The sequence below is a fragment of the Perna viridis genome, chromosome 6, assembly GCF_037379345.1.
Source record: "Perna viridis isolate PV_CMFRI_1.1 ecotype Kerala chromosome 6, ASM3737934v1, whole genome shotgun sequence".
In the NCBI taxonomy this organism is placed as follows: Eukaryota; Metazoa; Mollusca; class Bivalvia; order Mytilida; family Mytilidae; genus Perna; species Perna viridis.
Genome location: NC_142450.1, coordinates 41,400,309 through 41,421,082, shown reverse-complemented (window position 1 = coordinate 41,421,082; position 20,774 = coordinate 41,400,309). Strand labels below are relative to the sequence as shown.

Genomic DNA, 20,774 nt, shown 5'->3' with positions numbered 1-20,774 from the left:
TTTTCAAAATCTGAGTAAGTTTATTTTATTTATATACCTGACTATGAACAGTTTGTGGGTTTTGTAATTTGACTAATCTATGCCGTTTACAAGGATAGATTGAACTACATGCAATTGTATAATTATTATTTGTTGGAAACGCTGGCAATGTGCATGCTGCGGGTATAATACGGAACCTGACCGCAAACCATAGAGGTGCAAAGTGTTTGGAAAATATGCCAAGTTCCTCGAACGCTAAAGAACCCTGCTATTGTATTCGACAGGAAAAGGAGCCTTGGCTTCGGCACAGGAGGCTAAATTTCCTGATAATAATTACTTTTCCCAAGTTCTAGTGCCAATCGAAACACGTCAACCCTATTATCCTTGTGTCCCATTCTATTTTTCTTTCATCATTTCATGTTCATTTTTTCATGCGTTTCATGTTCATGTTCGATATAGCTAAAATATTGCTGCTTGGGCATTGAACACCAATAATCAATCTTTTTATATGAATTTTGGAATTTTATAAAAGTTATTTGACCACTATAGTTGTAAAAAATGTTGAATGTTTTTGTTTTTGTTGTAATTTTAGTCCTTCTGCAAATATCACATGTTTTCGAGACGAAATATATAGCTTGTTTGGCGCGTTCTTAAGGAAACGCAGTGACTGCTAATTTTAAAATATTAAATATGAACCGGCTACGATAGTAACCCCTTCTTGCATTTAGTAATGTTTTGTAATGAAAAGCTTTACAGAATTTCAGTAGTATTACGAAATATTATAACATCCAAAGGTACATTAAGGGTATACACACACACTAACGGAAATATTAAATTAAATTTTATATTAAGCTTGGTCTTTTATTGATAACAAGATACTTGAACACCTGGCAGGTAAATAAACTACGTGTTTCATTTGAAGGAAACAATTATATTAATAACACAAACTACTCACCTATAAGTAATGCTTGATTTGACAAATTATGTTTTCGATGAAATTTTTACCTAATCATACTAATACATGTATACAGGGATACTGTAGATGAGTTTGAAGTTGCACCTGGTCCATGCTCCCAGTGTTTAGGGGAGTCCGAGTTGCTCATTTACTTTGTTATTTTGTATGTATGATTTTAGTTACTTTATGTTCTTTGTTGTATGTGTCTGTTTTCCATGTCTGGTCTGTCCCTGGATTACATTCTTTTGATTACCGACCGCTATAACATTGATTCCCTTGATTACCCCTTAACAAATACTTATATAGTATGGTATTTATTATGGTACAGTAATAGAGAGTATTTTAAAATCATATCATATCATGTAACTGTTCTTTATTTCATAAGTATATAATATGCGCTTAATTACACAAAAAAGCCTTGTCAATATTAAAGCGGGCACATAAACATGTCCAGTTCATTAATTTAATTTTCTTAGAGTTATAATTCTTTTCACATAGTTTGTATTTCAATATATTAAAGTTTGAACACAGTAAGGTGTACGTTTAGAGAGGAAAGCTATGACAGGTCTCAACTATCACGATTGTTTGAATATTTCCACAACTTGATGTTCGTTTTCAGTATTTCTTCATCCGAGCTTTCCTCGTTCTCATCGTCTGTGAGTGGTATAATTGAGAGCACACTGTTGTAATTTGTAGATGAGGCAGACTTCGTGAATAATTCGTCGTCGGTTTCCGACCAGTCACTTATATCTTCTGAGTATTCTGAAGTAAATGATATTAAAACGTATATTAAACTCAATATACGTACCACACTTCGTCTTGTTACTGCGGGTAAACGAAGCCAGTGACGTTTAGCTTTTCGTTACTGATACTTACAATTAATAAGATGTAATGTCACCCTTGAACGGTAATACGCGTAGTCATAAAGTCATCACTAGTAATTGAAGTTTCTTCTTATTTGGTAATCTCTGTGTTGAAGTATGGATCATATGATTCGAAAGTACAATGAGTAGAATGAGTTGTTAATACGGTGGCGCATGTAATTTGTTACCTTAAGTATAATTTTCTGCAAAACATAACCTTAACTGGATCAACAAAGCTTTTTGTAATTTTATTACCAAAAAGATTAATTTACCCGGCCATGATATATTATTTGAAGGGTTCATTCTTTATCTCAAACTTAAATGGAGAGTTATTACTATATAAATAATGTTGATATGTAGTAACACCACATTCAACAGATCAGCGTTGAAGTTATGATCAAATTGATAAAAATACTAACTATTTAATTGTGTTTGTTTTACGTCTGATTTGTTTACATCCCAAAACTGTGCAATCTTAACCGAGATGCAGGGAATTGATTTGTTAATGTTGTGTTCTTTTAAAATGAAAGACTAATATGTTAAAACAGTTTTATCATAATTGAGGTCTTTCACTTCCATTAAAACCGGTTCAAGTAATCCTTATGAAATTCAAATAGCAAAACTACAGCTCTTGAATGCTATAAACTTCCCATAAATACCATATACCATCCCCCATATATATATATATATATATATATATATATATATATATATATATATATATATATATATATATATATTATCAAATTGAATTGTGTAGTTTTAAATTCTTAAACATTTAAGGTTTTATTTTTACTCAATCTACGACAAATTTTCATATCAATAAATTACTTGAAATATTTCCCCATAATTTTCACATCCACCCCATTTACAATCCCCATCCGCATCCCCATTCCCCACCCAACCATTCCTCATTCTCCATCACCCCATATACCATAGAATGGTAAATTTGCCCCATACAAGTACTGTAATAACATTTATTTCCTTTCTTTTATTTTGGTTTATATTCAAATTTATGTCAAACTAGAATTTCTGCTTTATGTCAAGGAAAATTAATTCATTGTGAGATTGTATATAGTGATATAGCCCAATAAGCACAACGTAAATCTCACAATGAACAAAAACAGTTGTCAAAGGATATACATATGCGCAACTTGCCTTAACTGACCAAGTTATCGGACGTTACAATGTCACTTATTAAATACAATTATGTTCAGATTTCAACAAACTGGATGTATATATTTCCGTGATGAAATTATAGGCATCATGTACCAACCTTCAGTGCTAGAGGTAGAATCCATAATTTGTCTTTCTTGTAAAACATACTGAGGCAAGCTTAGCTGTCGTTTAGTTAAATGTTCTTTGTAACCTAAACAAGGTTTCACATGCTGACACAACCGATCTTTGGTTATCTGTCTTATAGCATTGTTTATATTGAAAAGTTGCTTCATTAAATGTATATCCTGGCTTCTCAATTCAGTCTGCATGGAAATAAAGAAGACCGTAATGGTTAAAATGATAAATTCATACAATTATGAAAAACCAAGAATTTCTTCTATATTTTTAAACTCACGGCTTCATATTCAAAATTTAAATAATAAGTTAATTTTATAATGTTCTGTTGACATGAGACCAGTACGCATTGATAGTATATATTTCAAATGAAATCAAAAGAACATAATTTGTACAGTTTAAACCAGAGCCATAAAGTTGGTTCTTAAGACATGGTATCTAATATAAGGGCAAACACACAATAAATACTATTAGAAAGGTATGTAATCATTAGTATGCTGTGTAACTTTGAATTTAAATCAAAACATATACTTAATGCCAAAACAATATGTATTTTAGAATAATAACTTCAATGTTTTTCATGAATTAATGGCATTCATACCTTTTTTTTTTTTTACATTTTTCCGTATATTTAGATAATATTTTGTCAATAATGCAAAGTTAAAAAAAAGTATCATACCAAATCATTCCTAAGCATCGAGATAGCCAGATTCATTCTTTCGGTAGAAGTTGCTTCCATATTGCAGATTCTCTTTAGAACTAATAATGATTACCAGTAAAGTAAGGTCCTTTGCGTTGGTCTACCACGTGTTTAATATTGAAATTGAAAGTTATCGACCTTCGATCAACGACACTTATCATATTACCTCTCCTGCAAAGGTGTTCAGATTAGCATTTATGACACCTTCGTGTTCTTTATTGTTGATACTAAGGTCTATGTATATGGTGGTCTAGGGCGCTGGACTTTGTGCAGGCGGTGTTGCCATAGATGTCACAGCGATACAAGTTCGATTCCCGCGGAGGGAACGACCAAAAAATTTGCATCGCAAATTTGACAGTTCTAACATCGTTGGGAATTTTCAGACCTTTCTATACGTTTACGTATCTTCCCTGTATCAATTTAATCCGATGGAGCAGTGTAGCGAATAGAGTCGTCACATTCTGAGACGTTGTATATATCTTTAAGTCTTCTTAATTGTTTATTAGGAATACTTGATTTGACATAAGAAATTTCATTTATTCTTATTATTGAAGACAACGTGATATTTGTTACATGTATGCTTATGTCAAACAATTTAAATACAACATCTACTATTACTTAATAAGACCACACTTATGTTGTAGTACAATTATCTCTAAATTCATGTTTGGGTTACAACAGTAAAATATAATATAAAATAAAGCAAAGCCAATTCTTATTTTACTATCGAAAGGCATGTTTTAGATTTTTGACGTATTTGAACTACCCAATTGCTGACGCTTCTATAGTTTGTGCCGATATTAAGAAATGTTTCTTTTTATGCAGTTATTTGATTTTAATTCTGATAAAATATAGTGATCAATACAAATTATGTATTTAATTTTGATTGTTCTAAATATAACAGTTTAAAACTCGTACACGACCCCAGCATTGAATTTTTCTGAAATCAATATATCTGCAGGAGATATAGTAAGATATTGTAGTATTATAGGGTCTTAGTAGAGTTCAATAAATACATTGAAAATTAGCAAAATGAAAAGTTAATTAAGTTATATACACATCAATAATCTACTAGAACGACCTTATGGTAGTAACGTCGTATTAGCGACGACCACCACAAGGCTACATATGTTGTCATCATTACACACAGGAATTTTAAGACCAATAACCGCGGTATTTAATATCAGACATGTGAAATTGGGCATTTCCTTTATTTTATGGTACAAATTATGTATATTCTGACATTCATTTTGTATCTTCTTATGTGTCATATGTTAGAGATTGAAAAAAATGTCTATACTAATGTCGACCAGTACTTATGCACATTATTTTACAATATTATACCTATACAGACACAAGTATTGTTAGATATAGATGTATAATTATTTTTCGTCCAGAAGTTGTATGTGGTAGTCTTTGGATATATTTATTTGTTGTTTGATTTTTTAAGTTATTGGTTTATTTTTCTTACAGAAGATGCTTTAATACACTGGGTATTTTTAGTTCTCTTTGAAAGGCCTAACGGCTATGTATAAACAATCGTAAACTAAAATTAAATGTATATTTTATTTATACGTAACGTAAATATCAGCAGACATGTATATTGATAGGTCCATGTATAATATGACTTATACAAATGAGCGTTCATTTTACACTCTCATTAAAAGTAACTGACACATAGTTCCTCCGTGTGGTGTTTCTTTTGTGACACTTCTTAAAGACTCATTTGCTTTTTTGCTTTTCTGATTGATTGAGTTAGTTTGTTCGAATTGTTCGATTTGATTTAATAATCGTGATCTCAAACTCGTTTGACATTTCAACTTCTCATGGGAAGTCATTCCTAAAAGCTCATACATGATCCAAAACTCCATGATCTTGCTTGGACATGATTTCATATACTTCGTTATCACAGTCAGAAATTTCATCATCGGAATGATTTATATCAGATTCTGAGCCGGAGCTACTGAATGAAAGACGCCGAAAAGCAGCCAATGTGTTTGAAAGTGGTAGTGGTGTGTCTATTTTTCTCATGTCAGATGCTGAAATGATTCGTTTCCCTCCACAATACACTTTGCCACAGGAACAAAACATCTTTGAACACTTTGTGCCAGCCTTTCTTCCCCTCCCTTTATTTGTAAGCTGTTTGATTGTTGCATTCAAGTTCAGGAGTTGTCTTGTTAGTTGATCATCTTCCTCTTGAACTTTCAACTGAAAAAATAAAGAAAAATGTTTTATTTCATCCAACACGATGAAATGTTGTTCAATTACAAATGTAACTTCTGAAAAAAAAATCTTACCACATCAAAGTAATTCAAGTAACTTTTTCTTCTTCCATTTCAACTTACAAGAGAAACAAAGTTAATTATGATATTGAAATTTCGAGAACAAAAATGATGCAAATAATATGGATACATCGTTTTTACTTACCAGGTCATTTTTCACTGTTTCCAAAGCTTCGCTGACTCTTTCTGTTGCAATTTCAAATGCCATTGTTATCACTCAAAATTTGTCTTCTTTCTGATACGACTACAAAGAAGGATAAGATGTGTATGAAAAGCAAGTAGAAATTTCTCCAATTTATATCTTTTGGAATGTTAACAAAATCTGCATGGGGTATTTATTGTTTATATATATTGCAATGGTATTGTTTTCAGTTCAAACAAAAGGAATAGTTTCCCCGAAGACTATCACTTTTCATTTCTATTGTCTTATAAGAAGACTGTTGTCTTTTACTCGGCAAGGGACATTCGCTGTAAGAGTTTGGTGAAAAAGTGCAACTAAAGGTTAAAACGTTTTATTCTGGTATTTTCAAGTAGCGATGTACAAATTAGCCAGTTCTGTTGCATTTGATAGTGCTTGGAAGTTTTTTTTTAATATTAAATCAAGTCTAAGGCCGTTATTCAAAGTTAAACATATTCGAGAGAAATCAGGCCGTGTATTTAATCTCCAGGCATCGTGCATCTCAATCAATATGCAATTATGTAGAAAGGCTTTAAGCACAGCACCATCAAAATAAGTTTCATTCAAGATTGATGTGCTTTTGGTATTGTAACCACAACTGATATATTTCATTTAATGTATTTAAAACCTTTTCAATAATAAGACTGTTTGTGATATACACTTTTGATCCGTTTTTATATGGCCGTCAACCTTGACGGACGTAATAAGGTATACAACAGTCCGTCTGTCCGTCACTACTTCGTACAATTACTCGAAAACCTGTGAGCCATTTAAATAAGACTTTGGTCATATTGAATTGTTAAAAGACCCCTTTAATTTAAATTTAATTTAAATCTAATTTCAACATATATAAATTTTGAGTTATAGGACTTTTGTATTTAAAAAAAGCGCTGTGGCTTTTTTCCGTTTTCGCGCTGTAACTGATTAACGCGTTCACTAAAGGCCGCGAAACTACAGGACATTTTTGAACCTATGGTCAGAGGCTTCCTGTCATTTTCGATTTTACGTTTTGAATGATTGGCATCTGTCATAAAAAAGCATGGTATTTGCCGAAAGACGATTTCAGCATATACCTAAAATATGAGCATTTTTTGTATTCACTATAAAATAGGCTCCATATTGTTTTCCATATAGATTTGTTTGCCCGTTATTAATTTTTGGCACTGTTTCATAACAAAGAGAGGCTCATGGCGCATTCTTTATTGTGGTTTATGTTAGCATTTTTTAATTTAAAAAAAACCCTTTCGTTCTATTTAAATTTTCGATTTCACGTTTTCAATTTTCGACAATGTTTCAAAAAAAGAGGTTTGTTTTTTTTTCTTTTTCGTGGCGCAATTCTTTACGGTGGTTTAAAAAATCAACAACTTGTAAATACATTCATTATATATTAATAGTCATAAGAAAGTAAACGAATGTAAAGAAGTAAATATATATCAAATTATATTTCATGTTTCTTAAAAAAAAAGTTTCCTCAAACATGTCATTTCGTAGGATTAATGTCAAATGCATTTGAAATAAATAATAAAAACTATTAGTATAAAAATAACTGTTTTAGACATTTAGTATTGTTCTGTCCTTCACATGTCATTAAGCATGGTTAATAATAACACTTCAGTGGTCAAAAGTTGTCTCAAATATACCATATTTCATTGTTACTGTTTATGATGTTTTGTAAGTATTGAGTATCTTCGACGTGACCACTGAATGAAATTAATACATTTGTTTTGACGAATGTTATGAGGTGACAGGGTCATATTATTACTAAAACATAAATGTCATTAATATAAGAATACATTTAATGAATTCATATACATTCTTAACATGTTATACGATATTTTATTGTTTTTTATTATAAGAATAAATTCTAAACATAATTTAGAATCAAAATAGTATTACCATTTAATAATGAAACTGAAGATCAATACAAAATATGATAAAAAACGGCCGAATAAAAATGAATGAACTGTTAAAAATTTATATTAGATGATCATTTGTTTGGGGCACAAATACATTCTTTTATTTTCCATTCCTCGTATGTCTACCTCGGACTTGATATTTTGATGAGCACCTCGGCGGGTGTTTATAGAAACGCAGAGGACGCTTACACTACCGGTGCACCTGGTCCATGCTCCCAGATTTTAGTGGAGTCCGAGTTGCTCATTTGCTTTTGTTACTTTGAATGAATGATTTTAGTTACTTTATGTTCTTTGTTGTGTATGTCTGTTTTCCATGTCTGGTCTTTGTCCCTGGATTACTTTCTTTTGATTACCGCTATAACCTTGGTTCCCTTTATTGCTCTTTTAACACCTTGCACTTTTTTTTGTAAACGACATTTTTATAATGATCGCACATGTTACAAGGTTGTGATACTACTGTATCAATTATAGGGTTTATGTTTCTTAGGGTATCCTGCACAGAACTGATTGAGAAATTTTGATCCGTCGAAATTACTAAAGATAGAACATAGGGGTCAGAAAGAAATGTTTCGTATATAATTCCAAATCCGTTAGGTTTAGTAAAATGTGGTCAATTTTTTGTGTTTATTTGTTAGACCATGTTGGAGTTATTGCCCATTTACGACGTTGTTTTGCATTTTTGAATTTTATTTCTTTTTATCACATAAATCTCCTAAACCAAAATACTGACAAAGAAAAGTGTTCAGCATGATGTTATCTATCTATGGTCAAATGTTCGTGGTAAGCCATGTTGGAGTTATTGCCCTTTTATGACGTTTTTTTAGGAATTTTTATAAATAAACAAAAACAAAATATTAAAAAAAAAAAAAAGACTTGACCTCTTTTACAAAAAAGAATGTTGTTTATTAAGCCAGGCGATCGATTCAGGTTCTTTAAATCCACTTATTCATTTTATTTTTCCTAACCATTTTATCCATTCTATATATTTTTCTTATGTTTTTTTTTAATTGACAAACCGAACAAACTATAAAATACAAAAGAGAATTCGTTTAGACAGATTTTCATGGAATTTTGCCTTTTCACAACGAAGTTTCATGTACAACTATGTTTATAAAAACGGCTGCGTAACATTCAGTAAAGTACACGTTGCATCCACTTCATAAAAATACAAATTCCACCATTCTTTTAAAAATCATGCATTCTTCACCGTAGGGGCAACGAAACTCACTAGCATTCTATTCACATTATCAACAACACAGAAAGTTTGATCTGTACTCTTTGTGAGCACAATGTATGTATGTATATAAAAAGTAAGTATCAACTACAAATAGGTACTTGTATCATCTATGTACTACAGAAACCTTTCTCGGTAAACCACATATTGATGACAAATTCTTATACCTTTAAGTCACAAGGGAGACAACACTAACAACCAAGTTCTTTACCAACACCAAATATTTACATGCATTATATTCAATTGAATACCGAACTATTTATCTGAATAATGTATGAATCACTACATGTAAATAGTATTGTAATTAGTTCGACAAACATTTTCATAAGCATATGTACGTTTTCACGTTTGATGTTAATCAATATAGAAAGTTGAAACATGTTTCTTTTAAGAATTTGAACAGATATTAAGGAATAAACTACCAATTAGATCTAAAATAATATTAAAGTTTCTTTGTGTTTCAGGCTTAAAGAAGCCGAAAAATCGGTTACGTTTACACATTAATTAAGAGGATCTTCATCAAACAACATATCCCTACTGTGTCTTATGCAATTTTATCAAAATAAGGTAATTAAAAAAAGACATGGCTTGTCTGAATTTCATGTGTTGTTCACTTTTTTTAATCAAATGTAACCACGACAGACTGGGGCATTATATTCTATCTTTGAATTAATTAAAATCACTCGTAACAACCATTTCAGCCGCATTATTGGACCATTGTAACGTGCAACGGTCACATTTTGTTCGTACTTTGAACATTACTTTTGTCAATCCATTGAAAGAAAGTGTTTCAAATGATACAGATAGATGAAAAAAAAAACCCAAAAAAACAAAAAAACAAAAAAAACAAAAAAACAAAAAAAAAAACATAAAACAAATAAAATAAAACAAGTACAAACATCTACACCACCAATTAAAATAAAACAAAACAGAAGACATGTGTTAATGGAGACATTTGTAAAGCGGTGTTTCAAATTTGTACCAATCCTGCTTTAACGAAAATTACAGGAACTGTTAAATACTATCAGGTATATATAAAACAGGCTGGTATCAATCACTTGGGAAGACTTCAAAAAGAACACGCGTTTCTTATTCTTCCTATAGAGTCACGATATCATGTTTACGTCATTTATCTTCTGAGTCTATTAAACAAGACAATGAATAAAGCATGACACAGTAATGAAGTACTGATAAAAGATATGTCATGAAGAAACACAATGATCAAGATTACTAAGGTGTTCTAAACATTTGGTTCTCATTTCCTTGAATTTTAAATCGTTTCTAAAATTAAGGGAGACAAGATGGGTTTGCATGATATTTTTGTATATAATTGTATCTTTTTCTGTTTATTTCAAATGTCATCATTTTTGTGTTTCGTAGTGATATCATCATGTTCATAAACGAAATTAAAAAAATAAATTGTTATTCTATAAGAGCGAATACAAAGCATTGGAATTTTAATTGAAGTATTTGTACAGTATATACCTTGTACAATGTCACTTTAAACTTAAATAGTTTCTGCGAATAGAATATCAATTAGAACGCCTACATTCCGGTATGCAAGACACATCAATAATAAATGTTCAAATTATTGTTTAATATGCATATTTAGTTTTAGAAATTGACATTTAAATATTCGCATAAATCATAACAGTAAAATGCTTTTGAGTTTCATAAATGTGTATTGTTTCTTTGATAATCAGTTTCATTAATTTGAATTAAATATGCACGTCATTTCGTTCGGCATTTATATGATTTAATATCTATAAATCATTATGCAAGTCACAATTGTTATTTTGTTGATACTTTCCCGCACTTTTTCCAATATAAGCAGTCAAAACACATATATGGCACAGTTCACACAGGATCAATCTAAATAGCTTTCCGGTTGTTTTCTAGATGTATTGAATCTCTTAGAAAATGACGTGAAACCAATTGCTAGTTGATTCCTACACAGAATTAAATTTAAAATCTTGCTGTAAAGGTAGCATAAAACAAAATTAGGATTCAATTTGAGTAAGTCATAAAGTAAAACATTGAAAGCTTTCTCGGTTAACGATTCTAGAGTAAAATTAAAATAAAGCAACCAATCGAAACGAAACAAAACGTAACGACTGTGCATTAATTTAATGTTTGTAATTAAAATTAAGATTTTAATTAAAAATGCCATTTTTTCTTGTTTTTGTAATTAATCTTTAGCTGTTTACAATAGTGTTGTCCATTTTAAGTGAATTTAAAATTTGCACCAACATTTTACAGCAAACATAAATTTCAATTTCAGATGATTGATAATTCAAAAATGCAGACGTCAAAAAAGGAAAAAATGATATATTTACAAAGAGGACAAAGGGTACTATAACATTGATTAATTATAGGTCATCGTCGAAATGGGAAAAACAAACAAACCAAGTGAACCAGTTGATGCGGCATTTTTGAAGCTTCTGTGGCAGTCAGCAATGTTCTGATAAGCATCCATGTTAATAGCCGACACAATAAGTTCTAAAATTGCAATTAAGTTGAATACAAATCATTCAATAATGCGCATTATCAGACGTTTATAAATACTTCTTAAAATGAAATCGAAAATTTTGTTTCGAACGCATTTATATGAATATCGACCAAATTGATGTGGTTATTTTTTTTAAACAAAATGAAATTTACTTATTAATCTGATTAGTCTGTCTTTTTATATACAATGGTGCATTTTTTTTTTTTGCCTTTCACCATATTCTTTCGATTATTAACAACTATATGAAATAATATAATTTCATTATTACACACTAAAACAATTATGAAGTATATTTTAAATATATATTAAACCAATGGTTATGAATATTAGAATCATGAATCTAAAGGACAGTTCCCTGATTACTCTGTCACAATTATTCTGTCTTCAGATTGATATCAAGTACAATTTCATTAATGTTGTTTTACAAACTTGCTTGAAAACATAATCATTCATTTGTTCCATATCTTATTTTAACAGTTGCAAAACAATTGCTAAAAATCATTGCAAAATTCCCGATCTGCGATAACAATTCCATCACACTAGGTCTATATATCATAACGGTAGTGAAAATTTAAGGGGGTATAATAAATATGCCACTGTTTCAATGTTTCAATTTCATTAAAATAACACACATCAATTATATCAGTCATTGCATGTATGATTAAACAACTCTGTCTTTTACTTTCTGTACTGATGACCTTTCTGATCAGACAATCCGATTTCATCTTTCATGATTTTGAAAGCATTATACAAAGGAAAAACCTTAGAATTGTGAAGATGTCATCTGAACACAAAGTAGAATGTAGGGTTGTTAGACTCTACTTGCAGTGACCAAATGGGACAATAATATGTCTAATTTCAGTTAGATTGAAACTTTAGACAATCTATAGCAAAAAAAAAAATACTGTTTCCGGAACATTTCGCGTTATATTTTCATAAATTTGGCCAATTTCGAGATTGTCGGTCATACATTGAGGGTGAAATAAAAACAAAGATGAATTTCCACGATTATTTTGTTTAATTTGTAGACAAGGGTTTAAATTTTAATAGATAATACATAAGCCTATCAAAACCGCCGTCTAGAAAACTAATGTACTTTTATCGTACTTATTTAAATTGGATGTTAAAAGAAGCTTTTTCAAAAAGTAGTGTTCCTGATAGAGTAAAAACGCAGGAAACAGGAGGAAATGAATAATAACAAATGCAATATAAATAACCCTGTGTCTAAGCACATTTGACATGTATTTAGTAGAATTACAAAGATATCTTTGCAACTAAAAGTACGTATTAAAACATCAAGAAGAAATATAAAACAACCTTTTAAAAGCTTGCTGTCATCTGTTACTTTAGTCATTCTTTTATCTTCGTAAAAGTACTTTGCAACAATCTATGACATGATGATGTATTTCTTGGTGTAAACGCTGATAAATTATCTTGAAAAAAATTTTCTGCAATGACAAGCTATTGCCAAAAGCAGCCTTCGTTTTATTATTGCGTTTTTCTACCACTGTCACAGGTTAATGGGAGGGCTGAGCGCTCACAAACATGTTAACCCCACCACATACTTTATGCGCCTCTCCCAAACCAGGAATCTGTATTCCAGTGGTTTTCCTTGAACGTTTTTCGATCGATTGGTCGATTTTCGTCCTTTATGAATAGTTTGGGACATGTTACAGCTTGCTTTATGGTATGTGTTTTGCTTATCACTGGAGACTGTGGGGTGTCCTGTCAAAAGTTCCTTCCACATCTTCTTTATTTTTTAAATTAAGCATAGCATTTAACCAGGGGAAGAAATGAAATACACTTATTTTGTTAAATAATAACATCTTGTATAGTGTAATATTGAAATAGTAACCATTGCTCTTTACAGATTTACAGGATCAAAAACTCGAAACATTCAGTACTCCTCCGTCTAAGAATCTAAGAATCAGACAAAATGAGTATAAGGTGTGGTACATGAAGAAAAAAATACAGTGATTTTATTGCATTATTTAAGTATTTATACCTCATAACCTGAAGTTTACTGTCAAAGTGTTTTTAAAGTTTGCCTTTTTAAGATATCTGTAGGTAATGTGTCAGATATCAACATTGATAATTAAATTGTTTTAAGCTTCTCTTGTGAGTGATTTGATGCTAGTAGACGGGTGGTATTATGAGTCTACTAAGTACTGTACTTATATGACTTTGTTACTGCCAGCGTGGTGACCTAAGACCTTAAAATTTGTGCTAATATCAACGACAAATATCTTCAAACTTCGTTCGACAAAAACGTTATTCATTACCGCATTACCCTGTCAGGCTAAATAAAATTAAACCTCTGTTTCCTTTACATGAAAAAAATGGGATTTCATTTTATTTACTTATTTGTCATCAGATTTCATAAAATAACTTCTTGGTTGCTCTTGGTTCCCTTGATTGCTCTTTCAAAACATCATATCAACCGCCCAGACCTTGTGGAAACCGAACATTAACTACAATGTGTAAAATGTCTGGTAGTTTTTAACTTTTCTGATCCTAATAAAACTACACTTGGTTATAAAGTTATCAACCATTGAAAATGTTAAGATCACAACAAATAGTTGAATTTCGAAATCGCAATAAATGATTATTCAATGTAGTTTACTATTTATATATTTCAAAGAACTAAAGGGTGTGTAAAAAGTAAAGGGTAATAGGTCTGTCTATCAAAGACCTTATCATTAGCATTTGTGTTTGATGTTTTGTGTGTATAAGTGATAAACGCCTATCATTAAATGTCGATCCTAAAGAACCAAAAGCCATGTTAATGGATCTAAGAGGCTAGTTATATGAATGAGTGTACAGACAACGTAATGGGTCTTTTTTTAAATAGTGGATACACATTTACAGCACACACATTGTTCCATCTGTAATTACTTTGAATGCAATTTGACATCTTTCAAATGACCTGTTCTTTTTTAATTGGGGATTGTGGTTTTGTTTTTGTTCATACCTATTTTTGTTTAATGTAAACAAAATAATTTATGTTTTGGTAAAAGACCAAATAAAATGTAGTAACAAAGATATGTTGTATGAAAATCAAGTTGTTATCTCTTTCGAAATATTTTTTTTATCTTTGAAAATAAACAAAAATACACAATTTCCTTATCCCATCAGTCATTTCTAAACGTAAATCAAAAAAAAGATAACATATCGTATATCGTACTGATACGTCAATCACTTAATATATTACCGACATAAAAGGGCATGGATAAACTTAATCCATATTTGGCAAAATAATAGTTTATATTCAAATTGAAACAATTTTTTATTTAATTAGTTAAATTGCTAAAAGTTGGTATTAATGAATACATAATGACGCATGGTTGTACAGACTCGTGCCAATTATTGATCGCAGTAAAATGGCATATTGATCTTCTTTAAGACTTTTACATGTAATCTTGTAGTCCATAAATGCATTTTCTTTTAAATTTAGAAGTCAACAAGTTCGTTCAATGTAATCAATACAAATACACTTTTAAATATGATATCTTTTGAGTAACCCTGTTTATTGCATTTAGGTTGTTTGTTTTAAGTGTTATTCCATATATCCTCTGTCAACCCGAAATCACACAACTTAAGTCATTGTCCTTTTTATGCTACGTCGTTTGCCAATGAACGTTTCAAGTTAGTTACGGTTCACTCTTTACGAAGAACGTCGATTATCACCTCATGCTTTATAGATATTGCACCTTTCCCATATCCTCGTTATATTATCACACCGAAAGATCTGACTGTGAAAGTTTCCATACTCTAATGTTTGTTTTCAATAAGTCCTCATCAGAAATTACACTATCACAATCACTAATTGATAAAACAGAAGAACGTCTAGACATATTTGGAGATCGGGTAGATATGTCTTCATCACTCTCTGAAAGCTCATGTTCGGAGAACAATGATCCTGAAAAAAAGAAACGAAAAAGATATTATTAACATCAATACGAAGAAGCTTTAAAATTATCAGTATATTCTATATATTTTAGTGCTGTCATGTTTTCTATTTTTCTGGTATGAAAATATAAAGGGGGAAACAAACACAAGGAACTGATCACATGATTAAAAGAAACTTTTGTTAAAGGAGAAATGATTGCATCTAGAAAAATTGTAGTATTTGAAAAGTAAGCTTACCTTCAGATCTAGCTGAACAAATAGATGTATCAATGATAGGAACACTAAGACGTCTCTGACACTGACTCTCAATAATTGGTGATATTGGTAACATGCAACTGCTAATGCAACGTCTCTCTTTATTGACTATAGTTCTCCGTGATCGACCCATATAAGTATTGGTCTTTGATAAACTGTTTATTGTGCTGTTAATTTGTAAAAGCTGCTTCATCAATTTAACGTCTTGGTTTCTGAGTTCAAGCTGAAAAATAAATGGAAAAAATCTGAATATTCCAAGAAATCAAATCTTATTTTTCAATTACATTAAAACATTTTCATTCTACACCCCATTTGTTAATTTTCTTTCATTTTGTAAAACAAATAAATATAAGATAAGGCTTTTCAGTTATTTTACTCTATTCCTATTGTATTTTACATCTATTAGATACAACTGAATTATTTATTAAGTCAACATACCATTTCATTTCTAAGTGTTGTTAAAGCCAGACTAATTCTATCGTCAACACTATTTTGTTCCATGATTTGATCTTAATGTTTTATATCACAATAAACTTCACCTATCCAGTTAAACGTACTTCTGAAACTTATCAGGTACGACCATCTCCTTTTATACCATTCATTGTGTGAAGTATATTTATCGCTCGAGTAATTCCGGTCTCACCACGCACAAAACATAGTAGATTGACACCTAAGAAGTTTACAAGTACGTTGTACTTAAATGTAATATTGTTAACTAGGATGTAGTATCTTAGTATCTTAGCTTTGTAGATACCAAGAAAAGTTGAAAGGTGACGTTTTTCCTCTTATGAGAATGTACCTCAGGTTATTTCTATTTTAATCCAATAAGATTAGTTGTGCATTCTTTTTAAGCTGATCATACACAATTATACTTGTGTACATGATAAAATGTTGATTGCCTTTCTTCCTTGCTGAATACTATTTTGTCAAAGGGCCATTTACCAAACTTTCACGTAGAAGACATAAGTTCAAATGTCATTTCACTACTAAGACATGTTTATTCTTACTACAGTGATAATGTTTTTCATATATGTCCAATTTAAAGATAAAACTGAGGCGGGATATATAAAAGAGTAATGCATTTTATACATTAATAATAAAGGAAAATATCTGAAACTTATAACTCATGAAGTCTATATATTGCATCCAGAAAATTTCTCAAACAATTTAATACTTATAGGTGTTCCAAAACTTAAAACATTTTGGATGATCCTTTAATAATTCTTCCAGAGGACATTGTTATAATTTTTATACATGGAAGTGTTGTGTATGTCGATGTTAAGCCTACTTACATGTTTAATGGTATTTCGCTGTCCGTACTATGGTCTACATTTCTGTCGTGCATTTGACCTTTTCTCTGTGCACGCGTCAAATGACAACTTGATACTCTTTGAAGGGTTTCATAATTATGTAGTACAATATTGAGTGAAGCCTTTGTTTTTCCATTCTCCTTTAGTCTTGCTTCTGATAAATTAAAATAAAAACTAACAAAATGGGTGACTTTGATTTCATGTACTTTAGTGCTCGTGTTACATCTATGTGCCATACTTCACGTTTCTACCAATTTCAACAAAAAAAAAAAAAAAACAAAAAAACAAAACAAAACAAAACAAAACAATGATTATGCTAACCTTAAGTGATTAAGTATATATTACTATAACGTAAGTATGTCAGGAGAAACTCAGTCACACTTGCAGGCTACAAGTATTTGATATAAATAAATATAAGTGACATATTTAAGTGATTAACCATATTATTATTCATATGTGCGTAAATGCGATTACTAAATCACTTAATTGAAGGGTTACAATAACTATTCATTATAAAAATAAACCCAGCACTTTATTTTTAGATACTAGTGATTTACTTGATTTTGATAAAATCAAAATTTCTAGCTTTTTCATCTTTAAATTTTAGAACATCGCTATCTCCCTATCGTGTTTCTATGTAGTCTTCATTCCAAGATTAGTAGTACATTTTTATGTAAGTTAAATTTAAGGTTGAAAGTTCCTTGAACATCAAATATTTCTGTATTGTAGTGCCGTTTCGATAGTTTCATTATTTTGTCCAATGTAATTTTTATCATGCCGACTACAACATTTTTGCTATTGCTATCAGATTGTTTTAAACAGAAATACAATTTGTACATGTGTTATATTTAATTGAACATTTCACTCAAGTAAGTTCAGTTTTCCCGTCTTTTAATTTCAGTTGTCAATTAGAATCTAATTTTGTTAAATTGGGCTTGACGTCACTTGATCTCAGGTCTCATATTCAGCTCTTCATGTGGGTTGCCGTTCATGTTTGGTTGCCTTACAGTACTACATAAAAATAACAAATAGTATTGTGCGTTGCACGTATTAACACCTTTTTCACATGCCTTTCAGTTTTAAGAAATATTAGAACTGGGCTTGATTTAGCAATTTCATTATACATTCAAATATTTTATGAATAAAAAATTACAAATAACTTGCTGTTTGATTATCTTAGTGTTTATTCATGTCTAGTAACATAGCCCATTTTCTCAATTTACTTAACCACCGTAAACACTTTTAATATGTTATACTTTTCCATTTTCAATATATTAAGGGGAACTCTATAATTTATGGATACCACGGTATGTCAAGGATTCAAAAGATGACCGGTAATAAAAATATAAAGAAATATTAAAGTTTAATCACTAGATGTTATGTAAAGTCTTTCTTATCCTATCACACCAGGATTGAATGTCAACAGGATGAGATGTCATGACCTTAGAAAGAAAATGTAGTGTGTCTGAGTATACAATGTATGACTTTGTCAACAAGGTCATTATAGATTGAGAATAAGGAGTAATCAAGAGAACCAATGTTCTTATGGAAATTAAGAGAGTGTAATCTAGGGACAAAGACCAGACATGGAAAACAGACACACACAACAAAGAACATAAAATAACCAAAATAATGCATACAAAATAACAATAGTAAATGAGCAACTCAATAACATGTGTGAAGGTATAGACATTTCAAATAATGACATCTGGTAGTGGATGTAATAGTTTATAGTATAAAGTAATCGTCAGACTCTCATAAAGACACAATCTATGTAACAAATAATGTAATCAATAAACATATAGTAAAAAGATATAGTTTTTTTTAATGACCAATATATAAACAACATATAAATAACATGAGGAAGGTGAACCTGAAACGCTGCCGGAAAGAACATATGACTTCAAACGCCTAAATCCTGTCATGATTTTTTGTAATTGGTAAATGTGTGATGGCATTCGGTTTTTATTGTCCTTATGCAATCTCCTATTGTCATGGTCTGAAATATCTATGGGCCAGGTAAGGAGCAGTGGGTTGGTTGTCATGGTCCGAAATGTCTTTGGGTTGAATTGTCCGGTATCGATCACATTCGGGTGCCATGTTTTGATCATCCTTATCTTAGAAAAAGCTCAGATTCTATTGGTATTTAATCATCAAAGGTAGTTTATGTTTCCTAAAATGGTGTGGTCCTCAATCACATTTACCAAGTATACGAAAATGAAGCTGTCATTATACTGATTTTAAGCTCCCGATTTTACATGCCTCAAACCGGATTTTAATGCTTTTTCTGCTATAAGTATTCAGAACCCAGTTGATAGCCATTTACGCTCCCTTCGGGAGCATATTATTTTGTTTATAAAGATAGCTTAGAATAAGATGGTTTTTTTTCTGTGCTCAATTTTCATAAAAATGCTCTTTCACTTCAAACTTGATAGGCATATGACTTTTACCAAAGTAAATGCTGGTCATTATTATGAATGTCGATTTTGGTAAACATAATCGCAGTTATAGCATTTTTGTGGGGAAAAAATCTCAACAAATACAAAAAATACAAATGCTGTTCACGTCGTTCAAGGATAACGTTTTTTTTCTAAGTACTGTAACAGAATTTGTTTACATGATTCTTGAATTGGCTTAAAATAGCCAAGAAAAACAAAGAACAGCTAGGGGATGAAGACTGCAAACTTTGGAAACTTCCAATTCCAACCACAAATTAAAATTCGGAGTTAATCAAATAATATGACTCTGTCCTCATTGAATATATGGAAACATGAATAAACATAGATAAAGAAAAAAATTCCCCCTAAAGTTCTAATTTATATATTTGATATTCTATACATGGATCTTCCGATTATGATCAATATTTCATCTTATCTTATAATGACGTACTTATTCGAAAACTTATCTATTAATATTTACATTAAAACATTAGATGCATCATCTCTAATCAATGATTGTTTCAAAACAGTAATAACTCTCAAATTATACAGAAACTTAAATAAGTGTAATGGTTATTCCATGGCCGTACTAGTCTTAACTTAAATCAAACGGGATATTATGTGATATGAACTTAACACCAGGCTCAACGGTTACGAATGTGGCCAGAAACTTTGGTTTGTTGTTACAATCGTCAACTTTCCTTTCCTCTGTGGCAACATTCCTTCATCACCTGCGTATGGAGTATTCATATCACAACTCATACGTGATGCCAGAGCTTGCCGAACTACGCAGACTTTTTGTATCACGCTAGAACTCTAACAAATAGGCTTCTACAACAGGGTTATGTTGCTACAAGATTGAAGTCATCACTACAGATGTTTTATGGTCGTCATCATGAACTCGTGGATCGTTATGGTGTATCGATCTGCACCATGAAAACTGATTTATAGTC

General features: G+C 30.8%; 3 protein-coding genes and 1 long non-coding RNA gene across 5 annotated transcripts in view; 1 reads left to right on the top strand and 3 right to left on the bottom strand.

The window, feature by feature from the left end:
- Window positions 1–12,078, top strand: part of LOC148614996 (uncharacterized) — a 41,053-nt gene extending 28,975 nt beyond the window's left edge. Inside the window, exons 1-3 of one of the 2 annotated variants that reach the window (XR_015923817.1) lie at window positions 8,896–9,476; window positions 9,865–9,967; window positions 11,682–12,078. This is a non-coding gene — a long non-coding RNA (uncharacterized LOC148614996). Of the gene's footprint in view, window positions 1–8,895; window positions 9,477–9,864; window positions 9,968–11,681 lie in introns of those variants that run through there. The other variant, XR_015923816.1, reaches the window with a different exon arrangement.
- Window positions 1,288–3,986, bottom strand: LOC148614998 (uncharacterized). The gene is made up of 3 exons (XM_088589586.1): window positions 3,770–3,986; window positions 3,074–3,278; window positions 1,288–1,696 (listed from the first exon to the last, which is right to left on the bottom strand). Exons 1-3 carry the CDS (start codon window positions 3,827–3,829, stop codon window positions 1,503–1,505), a joined length of 459 nt encoding a protein of 152 aa, XP_088445712.1. The 5' UTR covers window positions 3,830–3,986; the 3' UTR covers window positions 1,288–1,502.
- Window positions 5,338–6,376, bottom strand: LOC148614997 (uncharacterized). Its single transcript, XM_088589585.1, has 2 exons — window positions 6,218–6,376; window positions 5,338–5,998 (listed from the first exon to the last, which is right to left on the bottom strand). Exons 1-2 carry the CDS (start codon window positions 6,278–6,280, stop codon window positions 5,639–5,641), a joined length of 423 nt encoding a protein of 140 aa, XP_088445711.1. The 5' UTR covers window positions 6,281–6,376; the 3' UTR covers window positions 5,338–5,638.
- Window positions 12,079–15,170: 3,092 nt separating the features above from the next.
- On the bottom strand, window positions 15,171–16,672 carry LOC148614995 (uncharacterized). The gene is made up of 3 exons (XM_088589583.1): window positions 16,512–16,672; window positions 16,056–16,296; window positions 15,171–15,828 (listed from the first exon to the last, which is right to left on the bottom strand). The coding sequence occupies exons 1-3, from the start codon at window positions 16,572–16,574 to the stop codon at window positions 15,644–15,646; spliced, it is 489 nt and encodes a 162-aa protein (XP_088445709.1). The 5' UTR covers window positions 16,575–16,672; the 3' UTR covers window positions 15,171–15,643.
- Between the last annotated feature and the right edge of the window lie 4,102 nt (window positions 16,673–20,774).